The 17,543-nt window shown below is 43.5% G+C and overlaps 1 protein-coding gene across 1 annotated transcript in view; it reads left to right on the forward strand.

Moving 5' to 3' along the window:
* LOC129696946 (collagen alpha-1(XXI) chain-like) overlaps positions 1–17,543 on the forward strand; it is a 103,101-nt gene that overhangs the window by 68,290 nt on the left and 17,268 nt on the right. Inside the window, exons 16-19 of the mRNA XM_055635077.1 lie at positions 9,009–9,053; positions 15,096–15,128; positions 15,235–15,381; positions 15,776–15,830. Of these exons, the coding sequence (XP_055491052.1) occupies positions 9,009–9,053; positions 15,096–15,128; positions 15,235–15,381; positions 15,776–15,830 (280 nt within the window). The remainder of the gene's footprint in view (positions 1–9,008; positions 9,054–15,095; positions 15,129–15,234; positions 15,382–15,775; positions 15,831–17,543) is intronic.

Genomic DNA, 17,543 nt, shown 5'->3' on the forward strand with positions numbered 1-17,543 from the left:
TACTCTTTGCTTCCTGTTTGCCAGCCAGTTCTCTATCCACATCAATACTGAACCCCCAATGCCGTGTACTTTAAGTTTGTATACTAATCTCTTATGTGGGACCTTGTCGAAAGCCTTCTGGAAGTCCAGATACACCACATCCACTGGTTCTCCCCTATCCACGCTACTACTTACATCCTCGAAAAATTCTATAAGATTCGTCTGACATGATTTACCTTTCGTAAATCCATGCTGACTTTGTCCAATGATTTCACCACTTTCCAAATGTGCTGCTATGCCATCTTTAATAACTGACTCTAGCAGTTTCCCCACTACCGATGTTAGACTAACTGGTCTGTAATTCCCCGTTTTCTCTCTCCCTCCCTTCTTAAAAAGTGGGGTTACGTTTGCTACCCGCCAATCCTCAGGAACTGCTCCAGAATCTAAAGAGTTTTGAAAGATTATTACTAATGCATCCACTGTTTCTGGAGCTACTTCCTTAAGTACTCTGGGATGCAGCCTATCTGGCCATGGGGATTTATCGGCCTTTAATCCATTCAGTTTACCCAACACCACTTCCCGGCTAACCTGGATTTCACTCAATTCCTCCAACTCCTTTGACCCGCGGTCCCCTGCTATTTCCGACAAATTATTTATGTCTTCCTTAGTGAAGACGGAACCAAAGAAGTTATTCAATTGGTCCACCATATCCTTGTTCCCCATGACCAACTCCCTGTTTCTGACTGCAAGGGACCTACATTTTTTTAACTAATCTCTTTCTTTTCACATATCTATAAAAACATTTGCAGTCAGTTTTTATGTTCCCTGCCAGTTTTCTTTCATAATCTATTTTTCCTTTCCTAATTAAGCCCTTTGTCCTCCTCTGCTGGTCTCTGAATTTCTCCCAGTCCTCCGGTATGCTGCTTTTTCTGGCTAATTTGTACGCATCATCCTTCGCTTTGATATTATCCCTGATTTCCCTTGTTATCCACGGATATACTACCTTCCCTGATTTATTCTTTTACCAAACTGGGATGAACAATTTTTGTAGTTCATCCATGCAGTCTTTAAATGTCTTCCATTGCATATCCACCGTCAACCCTTTTAGAATTAATTGCCAGTCAATCTTGGCCAATTCACGTCTCATACCCTCAAAGTTACCTTTTCTTTAAGTTCAGAACCATTGTTTCTGAATTAACAATGTCACTCTCCATCCTAATGAAGAACTCAACCATATTATGGTCACTCTTGCCCAAGGGGGCACGTACAACAAGATTGCTAACTAACCCTTCCTCATTACTCAATACCCAGTCTAAAATAGCCTGCTCTCTCGTTGGTTCCTCTACATGTTGATTTAGATAACTATCCCACATACATTCCAAGAAATCCTCTTCCTCAGCACCCCTGCCAATTTGATTCACCCAATCTATATGTAGATTGAAGTCACCCATTATAACTGTTTTGCCTTTGTCGCACGCATTTCTAATTTCCTGTTTGATACCATCTCCAACTTCACTACTACTGTTAGGTGGCCTGTACACAACACCCACCAGCGTTTTCTGCCCCTTAGTGTTTCGCAGCTCTACCCATACCGATTCCACATCCTCCAAACTAATGTCCTTCCTTTCCATTGCATTAATCTCCTCTCTAATCAGTAACGCTACCCCACCTCCTTTTCCTTTCTCTCTATCCCTCCTGAATATTGAATATCCCTGGATGTTCAGCTCCCAGCCTTGGTCAGCCTGGAGCCATGTCTCCGTGATCCCAACTATATCATAGTCATTAATAGCTATCTGCACATTCAACTCATCCACCTTTTTACGAATGCTCCTTGCATTGAGACACAAAGCCTTCAGGCTTGTTTTTACAACACTCTTACCCCTTATACAATTATGTTGAAAAGTGGCCCTTTTTGATTTTTGCCCGGATTTTGTCTGCCTGCCACTTTTACTTTTCACCTTGCCACCTATTGCTTCTACCCTCATTTTTCACCCCTCGGTCTCTACGCTCACACATTTAAGAAACCCTTTCCCTTTAACGCCATCCTCCACTATCCCATTCAACACCCCACCCCCCTTATTCAGTTTAAAGCCACCCGTGTGGCAGTGGCAAACCTGCCTGCCAGAATGCTGGTCCCACACCTGTTAAGATGCAATCCGTCCCTTTTGTACAGTTCCCCCTTACCCCAAAACAGATCCCAGTGATCTAAGAATCTAAATCCCTGCCCCGTGCACCAGTTCCTCAGCCACACGTTCAGGTCCCGTATCTCCCTGTTCCTGCTCTCGCCAGCACGAGGAACTGGAAGCAAACCGAAGATAACAACCCTGGAGGTCCTGCTTTTCAACAGTTTTCCGAGCTCTCTAAAGTCATGCTGCAGAATATTCATCCCCTTCTTTCCGACATCGTTTGTGCCGACATGCACTACCACTTCCGGATGTTCACCTTCGCCCTTGAGGATTTTCTGCACTCTGTCCGTGACATCCTGGATCCTGGCACCGGGAAGGCAGCACACCATCCTCGCATCCCGTCTGTTGCCGCAGAAACCCCTGTCCGTACCTCTCACAATGGAGTCTCCCACTACAATGGCCTTGCCTGCCTTAGGCCTTTTTGGTTTTGGCTCAACAGCCCTATTCGCATCGCAAGCCAGTCCGTCGCTCAGTGTAAACACGTCTTCTGTCCCAACAGCTTCTAAGCGGGTGAACCTGTTTACAAGAGGTACACCACCCGGGGACGTTGGCATTCCATGCTTCACTCCCTTTCTCACTGTCTCCCACCTTCTCTCTTCCAGTACCTTAGGTGTAACAATCGTACTGTAGGACTTGTTGGGGAACGACTCCGTTTCTCGTACGAACCGGAGGTCATCCACTTGCTTCTCCAGTTCCCCAACACGGCCCTTCAGGAGCTCTGCTTGGATGCACTTCTCGCATTTGTAGCAGCCAGAGGCACGAGCAGTGTCCTTGACCTTAAGGAAGTCCAGGACAAGCGGTCACAGCTTAAGGATAAGGGGGAAATCCTTTAAAACCGAGATGAGAAGAACTTTTTTCACACAGAGAGTGGTGAATCTCTGGAACTCTCTGCCACAGAGGGTAGTTGAGGCCAGTTCATTGGCTATATTTAAGAGGGAGTTAGATGTGGCCCTTGTGGCTAAGGGGATCAGGGGGTATGGAGAGAAGGCAGGTACGGGATACTGAGTTGGATGATCAGCCATGATCATATTGAATGGCGGTGCAGGCTCGAAGGGCCGAATGGCCTACTCCTGCACCTAATTTCTATGTTTCTACATACTGCAAGCATCGCACTGAATCAGCTTGCCTGACATCTCCTTCTTTCGTCTCTACCTCTCAAGCGTATTGCATGGTCTCCTCTCCTCAGCCTCCTCGCCGAAGACTCTCGAGCCAAAGACTCACACTTTTCTCACAGGGCACTTCCCTCACAAGGCCGCTCACTCACTGCCGCTCGCTAAGAGCCGTCTTGCTTAAATTGACTGATAAATTGCCTGTCCTTGGCCTTTACTCAAACTGTTTTCACCCCTCTCCTCCCACTTGGGCTAGAGCCAATCAGTCGTATCTCTTGCTAATCTGCTGCTGCTGCTGCTGCTAGACTTACATCACCTACTTTGTTCTGCTGCTCATGACAAATTTCATCCCAGTTTCAAAACTCCACACTTCAGTTAAAATACTTGCAAAGCTCATTTATTTAGTTAGAAACATAGAAAACAGGTGCGGGCCCTTCGAGCCTGCACCGCCATTCAATATGATCATGGCTGATCATCCAACTTAGTATCCTGTACCTGCCTTCTCTCCATACCCCCTGATCCCTTTAGCCACAAGGGCCACATCTAATTCCCTCTTAAATATAGCCAATGAACTGGCCTCAACTACTTTCTGTGGCAGAGAATTCCACAGATTCACCACTCTCTGTGTGAAAAATGTTTTTCTCACCTCGGTCCTAAAAGATTTCCCCCTTATCCTTAAACTGTGACCCCCATCTTCTGGACTTCCCCAACATCGGGAACAATCTTCCTGCATCTAGCCCTTAAGAATTTTGTAAGTTTCTATGTTCCCCCTCAATCTTCTAAATTCTAGCGAGTACAAGCCGAGTCTATCCAGTCTTTCTTCATATGAAAGTCCTGACATCCCAGGAATCAGTCTGGTGAACCTTCTCTGTACTCCCTCTATGGCAAGAATGTCTTTCCTCAGATTAGGAGACCAAAAATGTACGCAATACTCCAGGTGTGGTCTCACCAAGATCCTGTACAACTGCAGTAGAACCTTCCTGCTCCTATACTCAAATCCTTTTGCTATGAATGCTAACATACCATTCGCTTTCTTCACTGCCTGCTGCACCTGCATTCCTACTTTCAATAACTGGTGTACCATGACACCCGGGTCTCGTTGCATCTCCCCTTTTCCTAATCGGCCACCATTCAGATAATAGTCTACTTTCCTGTTTTTGCCACCAAAGTGGATAACCTCACATTTATCCACATTATACTGCATCTGCCATGCATTTGTCCACTCACCCAGCCTCTCCATCACCTTGCAGCCTCCTAGCATCCTCCTCACAGCTAACACTGCCCCCCACCTTAGTGTCATCCGCAAACATGGAGATGTTGCATTCAATTCCCTCGCCCAAATCATTAATATATACAGTGGCTTGCAAAAGTATTCATACCCCTTGGACTTTTCCACATTTTGTCACGTTACAACCACAAACGTAAATGTATTTTATTGGGATTTTATGTGATAGACCAACACAAAGTGGCGCATAATTGTGAAGTGGAAGGAAAATGATACACGTTTTTCAAATTTTTTTACAAATAAAAAACTGAAAAGTGTGGCGTGCAAAAGTATTCAGCCCCCTTTACTCTGATACCCCTAAATAAAATCCAGTGCAACCAATTGCCTTCAGAAGTCACCTAATTAGTAAATAGAGTCCACTTGTGTGTAATCTGATCTCAGTATAAATACAGCTGTTCTGTGAAGGCCTCAGAGGTTTGTTAGAGAACATTAGTGAACAAACAGCATCATGAAGCCCAAGGAACACACAAGACAGATCAGGGATAAAGTTGTGGAAAAGTTTAAAACAGGGTTAGGTTATAAAAAAATATCCCAAGCTTTGAACATCTCACGGATCCATCATCCGAAAATGGAAAGCGTATGGCACAACTGCAAACCTACCAAGACATGGCCGTCCACCTAAACTGACAGGCCGGGCAAGGAGCGCATTGATCAGAGAAGCAGCCAAGAAGCCCATGGTAACTCTGGAGGAGCTGCAGAGATCCACCGCTCAGGTGGGAGAATCTGTCCACAGGACAACTATTAGTCGTGCACTCCACAAATCAGGCCTTTATGGAAGAGTGGCAAGAAGAAAGCCATTTTTGAAAAAAAGCCATAAGAAGTCCCGTTTGCAGTTTGCCACAAGCCATGTGGGGGACACAGCAAACATGTGGAGGAAGGTGCTCTGGTCAGATGAGACCAAAATTGAAGTTTTTGGCCTAAATGCAAAACGCTATGTGTGGCGGAAAACTAACACTACACATCACCCTGAACACACCATCCCCACTATGAAACATGGTGGTGGCAGCATCATGCTGTGGGGATGCTTTTCTTCAGCAGGGACAGGGAAGCTGGTCAGAGCTGATGGGAAGATGGATGGAGCCAAATACAAGGCAATCTTGGAAGAAAACCTGTTAGAGTCTGCAAAAGACTTGAGACTGGGGCGGAGGTTCACCTTCCAGCAGGACAACGACTTTAAACATACAGCCAAAGCTACAATGGAATGGTTTAGATCAAAGCATATTCATGTGTTAGAATGGCCCAGTCAAAGTCCAGACCTAAATCCAATTGAGAATCTCTGGCAAGACTTGAAAATTACTGTTCACAGACGCTCTCCATCCAATCTGACTGAGCTTGAGCTATTTTGCAAAGAAAAATGGGCAAAAGTTTTAGTCTCTAGATGTGCAAAGCTGGTAGAGACATACCCCAAAAGACTTGCAGCTGTAATTACAGCGAAAGGTAGTTCTACAAAGTATTGACTCAGGGGCAATACTACTTTTGCACGCCACACTTTTCAGTTTTTTATTTGTAAAAAAATTTGAAAACCATGTATCATTTTCCTTCCACTTCACAACTATGCACCACTTTGTGTTGGTCTATCACATACAATCCCAATAAAATACATTTACGTTTGTGGTTGTAACGTGACAAAATGTGGAAAAGTTCAAGGGGTATGAAAACTTTTGCAAGCCACTGTATTGTAAATAGCTGGGGTCACAGCACTAAGCCTTGCGGTACCCCACAAGTCACTGCCTGCCATTGTGAAAAGGACCCGTATACTCCTACTCTTTGCTTCCTGTCTGCCAGCCAGTTCTCTATCCACATCAATACATCCACTGGTTCTCCCTTATCCAGTCTACTAGTTACATCCTCGAAAAATTCTATAAGATTCGTCAGACATGATTTACCTTTCATAAATCCATGCTGACTTTGTCCAATGATTTCACCACTTTCCAAATGTGCTGCTATCCCATCTTTAATAACTGACTCTAGCAGTTTCCCCACTACCGATGTTAGACTAACTGGTCTGTAATTCCCCGTTTTCTCTCTCCCTCCCTTTTTAAAAAGTGGGGTTACATTAGCTACCCTCCAATCCTCAGAAACTACTCCAGAATCTAAAGAGTTTTGAAAAATTATCACTAATGCATCCACTATTTCTGGAGCTACGTCCTTAAGTTCTCTGGGATGCAGCCTATCTGGCCCTGGGGATTTATCGGCCTTTAAACCATTCAATTTACCTAGCACCACTTCCCGGCTAACCTGGATTTCACTCAGTTCCTCCATCTCATTTGACCCCCGGTCCCCTGCTATTTCCAGCAGATTATTTATGTCTTCCTTAGTGAAGACAGAACCAAAGTAGTTATTCAATTGGTTTGCCATGTCCTTGTTCCCCATGATCAATTCACCTGTTCTGACTGCAAGGGACCTACATTTGTTTTAACTAACCTTTTTCTCTTCACATATCTATAAAAACATTTGCAGTCAGTTTTTATGTTCCCTGCCAGTTTTCTTTCATAATCTATTTTCCCTTTCCTAATTAAGCCCTAATTAATTGTGATCAACCAATCTTTTTACACTTCAATTGTTGAACAAAAACTTCTCAGTCACATCGCACCGAGCTGCCATATTTGGATTTGCTATTTCCACAAAAAGTAGATTGTCCTTTTATTTGCCATAAGAGCAAAGTGCAAATGTTAACTTTTGAAACTATTATTGATGGAACTTTCACTCTGAGCCAAAGAGTCATTATAATTTCTCCAATACTGTGTTTATAAAATACAGTGGCATTGTAAGAACCAATGCTGTAAGAATCTATTTCCATACAGAATACTGTTGATACTTGGACATAATCCAAATACAGCTTGTTCTGCAACAGTCTAAATCGGAGAGGCAATGGAATTCACATTTGAAATCAAGTTTTCACAACAAAGACTTGTAGGGACAAATTGTATTCATTGTTTGTATATATGTTGGACTGAAGCCTCAATGTTCCAGACAGAATAATAAATGCCTGTGTAATTGCTGTTTCTCCTGTAAACTGACGTAATTTCAGTGCAATTATTCTTTTAGGTAGGGAGGAAACCTACTAAAAATATTTGTCATGATAACTTACGAGGCAAACCTTAAAGTATTCAAAGAAAATATCATGATGTCATAATATAACCAACATTAGCTATAAATGTATTATAAGTTAACATTATTTTAAGTTGTAAATCACATATATTACTGTTTTAAAACAAATGAATGGCCAAGTGATCAAGTGTGCCTTGAATTGGACAATTTGACAAACATATGAATATAAATTTCTACATTAGGGGTGAAAATCGTAAAATGTGTTCACAGTACAAGCTGCAAAATGTGTCACTATTTATAATGTAGATATTTTAGAGGTTATCTAAAATATATCTAAAACATCGGGAACAATCTTCCTGGACAGGCTAGATGCAGGAAGATTGTTCCCGATGTTGGGGAAGTCCAGGACAAGGGGGTCACAGTTTAAGGATAAAGGGGAAATCCTTTAAAACCAAGATGAGAAGAACTTTTTTCACACAGAGAGTGGTGAATCTCTGGAACTCTCTGCCACAGAGAGAGTACAGAGGAGATTTACTAGAATGTTGCCTGGGTTTCAGCAACTAAGTTACAGAGAAAGGTTGAACAAGTTAGGGCTTTATTCTTTGGAGCGCAGAAGGTTAAGGGGGGACTTGATAGAGGTTTTTAAAATGATGAGAGGGATAGACAGAGTTGACGTGGAAAAGCTTTTCCCACTGAGAGTAGGGAAGATTCAAACAAGGGGGACATGACATGAGGGGTAGTTGAGGCCAGTTCATTGGCTATATTTAAGAGGGAGTTAGATGTGGCCCTTGTGGCTAAAGGGATCAGGGGGTACGGAGAGAAGGCAGGTACGGGATACTGAGTTGGATGATCAGCCATGTTCATTGAATGGCTGTGCAGGCTCGAAGGGCCGAATGGCCTACTCCTGCACCTATTTTCTATGTATCTATGTATCTAAATCACTAAGAGATCAACTAGTGAGGATTAATGGGTGAAGCAGCAAAATACAAAGGGAATAATGACATTCTCAGGATTGTACCTCAAATATCCATTTATTTATTTGTCTCTTTTAAACTTTTTTGTTGATTATTGTGGGTTTTACAGAACAATATCCTATATATATGTTGTGCTGCTGCAAGAAAGAATGTAATTGTTCCATTTTGGGACATTTGACAATGAAACACTCTTGACTTGTCTTAAAGACAGTAACATGAATTGTTTGATACATTTACTGGCATGACAAATGAATAATTGGTCTCGACCCGAAACGTCACCCATTCCTTCTCGCCAGAGATGCAGTCTATCCATCTGAGTTACTACAGCTTTTTATGTCTATCTTTGGTTTAAACCAGCATTTGCAGTTCCTTCTTACAAGAATAATGTTTGTAATATTGTTTTTTGTTTCTTTTTTTTTTAAAGGGCAACTGGGGTAGACCAGGAAGTCCAGGAATGCCAGGGCCACAGGTACTTCATCCTGATATTTTCCCTTTGTTGATATTTATTTGCCTGCACACAATTGTTATTGGAATTTCAAGTTATTGCCCAATGTTAAGCTCTTTAAGAATTTTGTACACTTCAGAAAACCCTGGTTCTCCCAATTTTAGAGAATATACATCCTGTCTGCTTAATCCGTCTTTATAAACCAATCCACCAAGACTCAAACTAGTGAAATTTTGCTCTACTACCTCTGTTACAAGTTTATTTTTGCTTCTTCGGGAGACCAGACCTGTAGACAATATTGCAGGTGCAATCTCCCCATGATCCTGATAGTCGAATTCAGTCAATTTTCCACTTACACAAGGCCAACTTAATATTTTATATCCTAGTTGCTTGCGATATCTACATTTTAACTTCCAATGATTCATGTATAAGGACAAACAAGTCCTTCTGACCACGAGAACCTTTCAGTTTAGTTTAGTTTAATAGTAAGATTAAACGAGTACTTACCAGTATGAAGTTTGATCTGTATTTTATGAGGAGTTACGGTGAGGTATTACGTGAAGATCCCAGCCCCAGTGCGCATGTGCGGCATACTTCGAAGCAGCGGTGTGAAATCACAGGATAGACACAATATTTGAAGTAAGATAGTAAAGATCATGAGACATCAGTTTATTAGTTTGATCTATATAATGAGGGTGGGAGCGGCGGGCACGTAATACCTCACCGTAACTCCTCATAAAATACAGATCAAACTTCATACTGGTAAGTACTCGTTTAATCTTACTATTTTACTTCGGAGTCACGTGAGTGATTCCGTGAAGACTTCAAAGGTCTGTGATTTCAAACCGTGTAACAGTTTTTATTTCACTCACTGCCGAAGTTTTTGAGGGAGGAAGTGTTATCGTAATCAACCAGTGGATCTGATTTCACAAGAAACAGAAAGGTATTTGTTAACAATAACAACATAAAGAGCTCCCCTGAGCTTAAATTAATATTGCAGTTTGTAATATTCTTTCTGCAATTAAATCAGGTTTATCAACGGTTTATAATAAAAAATGTTCTGAACGTCGTTCCCTTGACCATTCTGCCGTATTGAGAATGTGGTCAACCGGGATGTCCATTCGTTCAGCCGCTGATACCAATGCTGCCCTAGTGGAATGGGATTAAATGTATTATTATCTATTCCGGCAGCTTTCAGTACCTGTTTGAGCCACCTTGGAGTGGTTTGGCTCGTACCCCGTCTTGGGGTTTCTGTGGTTGACCCATAGGCTTTCCTCTCCCTCTAAGATTGTGGGTTGTGTCTATATATAGTAGTAGATGGGTCACCACACTCAACCTGGACTCTGGTGGGTAGGCCCGGAATCCCACCAGTGAATTGGGCGTTCCTGGTCCATATAGCCATATAACGATTACAGCACGGAAAACACAGGCGATCTCGACCCTACTAGTACGTGCCGAACTCATAATCTCGCCTAGTTCCATATACCTGCGAGTTAGATTTTACCAGACCTAGAATATGAACGTGATGCGTCTGGGGTAATCTCCATGTTATCCAGTCTAGTTTTATGGAGTGACCGGACTCTGTGAGCGTGTACGAGAGCCATAAGCATGAGCGTTTTTAACATAGATTAAGCAAGCTGAGGGATCTGGCTGGTGCCATTCTCTGAGATATGTCAATATCACACCAATATCCCATACATGGGTATACCTGGGTTTTTGGGGCTTATTATTATAGTTGCCCTTCATAAGTTTACCTTCAGTGGATGGGATCCCATGCTCTGCTGTCATGCTGTTTTAGATAAGCAGATAAGGCGCTCCATGCTGTATTTACGGCACTGTAACTCACCTTTTAGTCATGGTGTAGATGTTCCAGGAACTCCAATACGTCAGTGGTTGAATAGTTCGGTATGTTGTCCCTGCGTCGTGGCAGTATTTTACCCATGTTAGCTTTTAGTGACTGTTCGCAGGGATGCCGACATGGTCGTAATGGTTCCTTAGATAATCCCAGTCCCTGGTAAGGTCTATTCAAACCCTGCACCCAGGAGTTTGATGTTTCCCTGGCATGGGTGGCTTGTGCCTGATACTGGGTTGAGTCAGCAACCATGGTCCACCAGGGAAATCCATAGGTGACTCGCCCACCGTGTCGTGATGAACTGGGAACCATGGCTGTGTAGGCCGGTCGGGCACGTTCAATATCTCGGAGACTCCCATCTGTATTGCGAAGTGCCCGTCTGATGAGGCAGAAGGGAGGAAGGCAAAGCAGAAATTCCCCCTTCCAGCGTGTAGGCATCTATCGCTGCTGCCTCTAATCTGGTTCCTAAGTCACATACATAGGTTACTGGTGATTCCGTCTTGTGCAACCAAATTGATATCTGGCTTTCAAACTGCTTAATACCTTTAGCAGATATTTTGGGTTTGACATCTATTCAATGTAATCATAAATTTTACCCCGTGACATGGTGTCTCCCACTGTGTTCTAGCTTCCTAGGACATAGGCAGCTGATAGTTAAAATGTCTTTTGACACACCATTGCCAGATTTGTTTGACCAATTTGTTGCACAACAATGATTATTATGCTCCCCATATGGTTGATGTAAGCCACCACCATAGTATTATCAATCCGTAACCACATATGTACGTGCTGCATTTGAAATGCATATGCTTTTTAGCCCAATGGGCGATCACCAATCCCAAGTAGTTGATGCCCGGTATGTGTAGTAACGATGTTTGTGAATTGGTCCATCTGTTACCTGTGCTGGATATGGAGTTTAGTTGCTCCCCAGCCTAAAGTACTGGCATCGGTTTTTAATAACCAAGTTGGGATTGGTGATGATAATAGGGCTGAAAACTATGCCAAATATATGTCTAACCACCACCTTAATTGTGATATAGCTTCAGTGGGTACATTCATGATTTGATTATAGTGACCCAAGTACCTTGGCAAAGTAACAGTCATATGGACGGAATTATTATTGAAGCCCAGATAATCCTTGGTAGTTAACGCTTCAATTCTGGTTTATCTGGGCGTGGGATAAACCTCAGAGCTTTAGGGAGCTGTTTCGTAGCTAGAACTGCTGCCACAGCTAATTCCTTTGTTTCCCCTAATATGAGGATATCATCCAATATATGCCATGATTATGCTTGTTTTCTTAATATTTTCATGGTCGTTTTTAATATTTATAATAGTTTAGGGCTGAGGTTAGACCATAGGGAATGCTCTATGCTCCCATGGTTGCCCTAACCGGGATATCCATTATCCAGGTAAATTTTTTTTGGTATCTATAATGATCCTAGTGTATGGGTATAAGATAGTTAGCATATTCCATATCAATGCTCCCCATAGGTATCCTTGGGAGATCAGATGTCTGGCAGTGACAAAAACCCGTCTCCATCTTAAAGTGTATATACTCAACAGATTTATTTAGTGATATTAGATCAATGATGATGCTACATTCACCATCTTTTGTAGTTTTTGTGAATATTCGATACAAATTCCAATGGTTCATGTTTACTCCCATGATCCGTTTAGTAATGAGCCTTTCTAGTTCGGCTTGACCTTCTCACTTCTCTTTTCTTAGAGGGAGAAAATGCCCTTTGGGCGCATTGCTGAACTGGCGGTAATATGCCCAATTTGAATTCGTTTTTATCCTCTAATACTGTTGAGTATATTTTAGTTATTTGTGACAGCATCCCATGCTTTATCAACAAGTGTAAATGCCCCCCCCCCCCCCGCAGTTAGTAGAACACCCTTATTTAGTGTAAACTGGGAGGAACCAGACTACCTACCTCCATGTTTATTGTTTTTTCATGAAGGCCTAGTTTGCCGGTATGCTGGTGCTGTCGGTGGGGCGGCGCATTTTCCCACGGCTCCGCTCTGGGCCCCTGTCTAAAAAAGAACTTTGGGGGTAATGTGAAGCGGTCGCCAGGCTTTCACCAGTCCTTGTTTGATATTGCTGGTGGATGCCGAGGGGTGCTGCCAGCTGGGTGTTGGATGCGATGTCCTGCTCGTTCCATGGCCTGCCGTCATGAGGCGCACAGGTTTAGCTGCCTCTCTTCCCGCAGCAGCGGTTTGCATAGCCCTGTATATTTGGGGTTGTGGGCAGGTCTATATGCACCATTGTTCAGTCGAGTATCCCAAATTTGGGAACATCTTAGGCGTCAGCACCCTGGTAGTGCAACGGGATAGTCTCTTCCTGGGAGAACCACCTTGGTGATCATGGCGTCTCGCCTGCCAGGTGAGTATGATCCGTGGAAAAAACGAGCAGAGGCGGTAACATCTTGACCCTTCTGTTAGGAGCTTCAGAATTCGCTGCTTGTCTGCGAGTCTGCTGACCCAGCTGCCTGCGGATTTCCTCTAGAAAGGCCTGCTCCTGCAGGGCTTTGTTGGGAAGATGGTCGCATGGAGGAGCCATGTAGTGGCCCACGACACCCAGTAGCTCTTCCTGATCCTGCTCCCCTGGCATACTGCTGTTCTCGTCCGCCTGCCCAGCGTTTAAGCCAGCCCAGCCCTGGCCTCCTTAGCTAGCCTCAAAAGAGGGAGCAAAAGGGTGTGCTATAAATTGGAGGAGGCATAGCTCAAACTCCGCTGTTGCATCAATCCCTCTTCAAGGGAGATGGCTAGTGCAATAGCACTGGGGTAGGAGTGTCAGCTCCCTTGGCATTCAGCCAGTGCCCCTTTTTTCCTGGAGGTGAACTCCATGACCTCCTCTGGCTTGGGGAGACAGACATACTTATTTTTGCTGTCTCCAACCTGTTCCAGTTTTGGAGGAAGTTGGCTCCTGTAGAACCTGTTAAATTGGGAAGATTTGTCTTACCTGTATGTAGAGGCTGCCTGCCGTTTTTCAGGCGGCATTGTAGCGGTACCCGGGCGGCGATTCTCCTTGTCAGGAGTCTGCAGGGCTGCCGGTCGGGTTTTTAAATTTCCCGCCGGTCCGCTGCTGCTCACCAAACAGCTGTTCAGCGGACCGGCATCAGCGCAGCTCCTTGCAGCGGTCCGCAGCATTTGCGGTCCGGTTAGCGCCTTTCCCCCTCCACTGTCGGCTCCTTCGCTGGAGTCGAAACGGGGGCCGCTGCCTCTCTACTTTGCTCCCCCTGGAGCAAAAACCCCAAGGCCCGATTAAGGTAAGTACTTACCTCACGTTCCTTGGATGCGGGAGCTGCCGACTCCCGCTGGCCACGTTCTGCACAGCTGTGCGATTATGGCCGCACATGCGCACTGAGCTGGGATCTTCACGGAATCACTCACGTGACTCCGAAGTAAAATTATTGTCATGTGTGCCAAGGTACAGTTAAACTTTTTTTTGATGCGTTCTATCCAGTCAACATAAAGACTATACATGATTACAATCAAGCTGTGCACCACAGTGTACAGATGGAGGATAAAGGGCAGAGCATTCAGTGCAAGATAAAGTCCAATTAACAATAGTTCAAATGTCTCTAATGAGGTAGATGGGAGGTTAGGACAGCACTCTATCTGGTGAGAGGACTGCTCACTTGCATGAAACTGTTCACTTGCTGGGAAGAAACTGTCCCTGAATCTGGAGATATGCATTTTCAAACCTCTGCACCTTTTGCCTGATAGGAAAGGGGAGAAGAGGGAGTGACAGGGTGAGACTGGTCCTTGATAATGCTGGTGGTCTTGCCGATGCAGTGTGAAGTGTACATGGAGACCATGGAAGGGAGGTTGGTTGGCGTGATGGTCTGGGCTACATCCACAACTCTTTGCAATTTCTCGAGGTCTTTGATCAAGCTGTTCCCAAACCATGCTGTGATGCATTGTGTTAAAATGCTTCCTAAGGCGCATCTATAGAAGTTGGTGAGGGTTGTTGGGTTGTGATGATGAACTTCCGAAGCCATCTAAGGAAGTAGAGGCGTAGGTGTGGTTTCTTGGCCATAGCTTCGATGTGGCTGATCCAAGACTAATTTCTGGTGATATTTATTCCTAAGAACTTGAAGCTTTCAACCATCTTTAATTTACTGAACATTCATATTTCCCATATATGGGACATATTGTCCTAAACCTCTACGATAGTTTAAGTAATTACTTTATTTAATTATTTCCTTCAGGGTCCAAGAGGCTTAGCAGGATCAAAAGGAGAGGTAGGGGAGTTTGAAACAGAGACTGCTACTAAGTCTGTTCACATTACATTTAAAGACTCTAAAAAGCTAATGCTATCATTGTTAATACTGTTCATTTTTCTTATAGGCTGGCAAATCAGGATCACTGGGCATGCCAGGCATAAAAGGCCAAAAGGGAGAGCCTGGCATATCTGGTGGAACTGGGCCTCAAGGCCTTAAAGGAAACAAGGGACTTTTAGGAATGCCGGGGCCACGAGGACCAGAAGGAATTTCTGTAGGTGTATATCTAAAGGGGCTGTCCCACTGTACGAGCTAATTCAAGAGCTCTCCCGAGTTTAAAAAAAAAATCAAACTCATGGTAAGCACGTAGAATGTACGGAGCGGGTACGTTGGAGCTCAGGACGTTTCCCAGCAGCTCGTAACGCAGGTACTTGGGAAACGAGGTAAGCTGGGGAAGACTTGTGAAGATTTTTCAACATGTTGAAAATTGTCCATGAGAGCCCCGAGTACCTACGAGTGGCTATTACCGTAATTCTCCTAGTTCGAATTAGGGGAAACTCGGGAGAACTCTTGAAATAGCTCGTACAGTGGGACAGCCCCATAAGTATATTTTGATATAATTTGTTGTTTAATAATACTGTGTTGCTAATTTCAAACTGTTTTAATAGGGAAGGTTCATTTCAGATGATTACATCCGAGATATTTGCATGGACGTGCTAAGAAGTAAGTATAAAGCATTAATACTTTCAATCTTAAATTCAACTAACATTAATAATCTGTGTAAAGAACTTCATCAACATGTGGCGTCACAGGTAGATAGGGTCGTCAATAAAGTTTTCGATATACTGGCTCTCATTAGACAGGGGATCGAGTATAGAAGTTGGAATGTTATGTTACAGTTTTACAACCATATATAACCATATAACAATTACAGCACGGACACAGGCCATCTCGGCCCTACAAGTCCGTGCCGAACAATTATTTTCCCTTAGTCCCACCTGCCTGCACTCATACCCTAACCCTCCATTCCCTTCTCATCCATATGCCTATCCAATTTATTTTTAAATGATACCAACGAACCTGCCTCCACCACTTCCACTGGAAGCTCATTCCACACCGCTACCACTCTCTGAGTAAAGAAGTTCCCCCTCATGTTACCCCTAAACTTCTGTCCCTTAATTCTGAAATCATGTCCTCTTGTTTGAATCTTCCCTATTCTCAAAGGGAAAAGCTTGTCCACATCAATTCTGTCTATCCCTCTCATCATTTTAAAGACCTCTATCAAGTCCCCCCTTAACCTTCTGCGCTCCAGAGAATAAAGACCTAACTTATTCAACCTTTCTCTGTAACTTAGTTGTTGAAACCCAGGCAACATTCTAGTAAATCTCGTCTGTACTCTCTCTATTTTGTTGACATCCTTCCTATAATTGGGCGACCAAAATTGTACATCATACTCCAGATTTGGTCTCACCAATGCCTTGTACAATTTTAACATTACATCCCAGCTCCTATACTCAATGCTCTGATTTATAAAGGCTAGCATACCAAAAGCTTTCTTTACCACCCTATCTATATGAGATTCCACCTTCAAGGAACTATGCACGGTTATTCCCAGATCCCTCTGTTCAACTGCATTCTTCAATTCCCTACCATTTACCATGTACATCCTATTTTGATTTGTCCTGCCAAGGTGTAACACCTCACATTTATCAGCATTAAACTCCATCTGCCATCTTTCAGCCCATTTTTCCAAATGGCCTAAATCACTCTGTAGACTTTGGAAATCCTCTTCATTATCCACAACACCCCCTATCTTAGTATCATCTGCATACTTACTAATCCAATTTACCACACCTTCATCCAGATCATTGATGTACATGACAAACAACAAAGGACCCAACACCGATCCCTGAGGCACCCCACTAGTCACCTGCCTCCAACCCGACAAACAGCCATCCACCATTACCCTCTGGTGTCTCCCATTCAGCCACTGTTGAATCCATCTTGCTACTCCTGCATTTATACCCAACAGTTGAACCTTCTTAACCAACCTTCCATGAGGAACCTTGTCAAAGGCCTTACTAAAGTCCATATAGACAACATCCACTGCTTTACCCTCGTCAATTTCCCTAGTAACCTCTTCAAAAAGTTCAAGAAGATTAGTCAAACATGACCTTCCAGGCACAAATCCATGTTGACTGTTCCTAATCAGACCCTGTTTATACAGATGCTTATATATATTATCTCTAAGTATCTTTTCCATTAATTTGCCCACCACTGAAGTCAAACTAACAGGTCTATAATTGCTAGGTTTACTCTTAGAACCCTTTTTAAACAATGGAACAACATGCGCAGTACGCCAATCCTCGGGGACTATTCCCGTTTCTAATGACATTTGAAATATTTCTATCATAGCCCCGGCTATTTCTACACTAA

This window comes from Leucoraja erinacea, chromosome 5 (assembly GCF_028641065.1).
Source record: "Leucoraja erinacea ecotype New England chromosome 5, Leri_hhj_1, whole genome shotgun sequence".
NCBI classification, from domain to species: Eukaryota; Metazoa; Chordata; class Chondrichthyes; order Rajiformes; family Rajidae; genus Leucoraja; species Leucoraja erinaceus.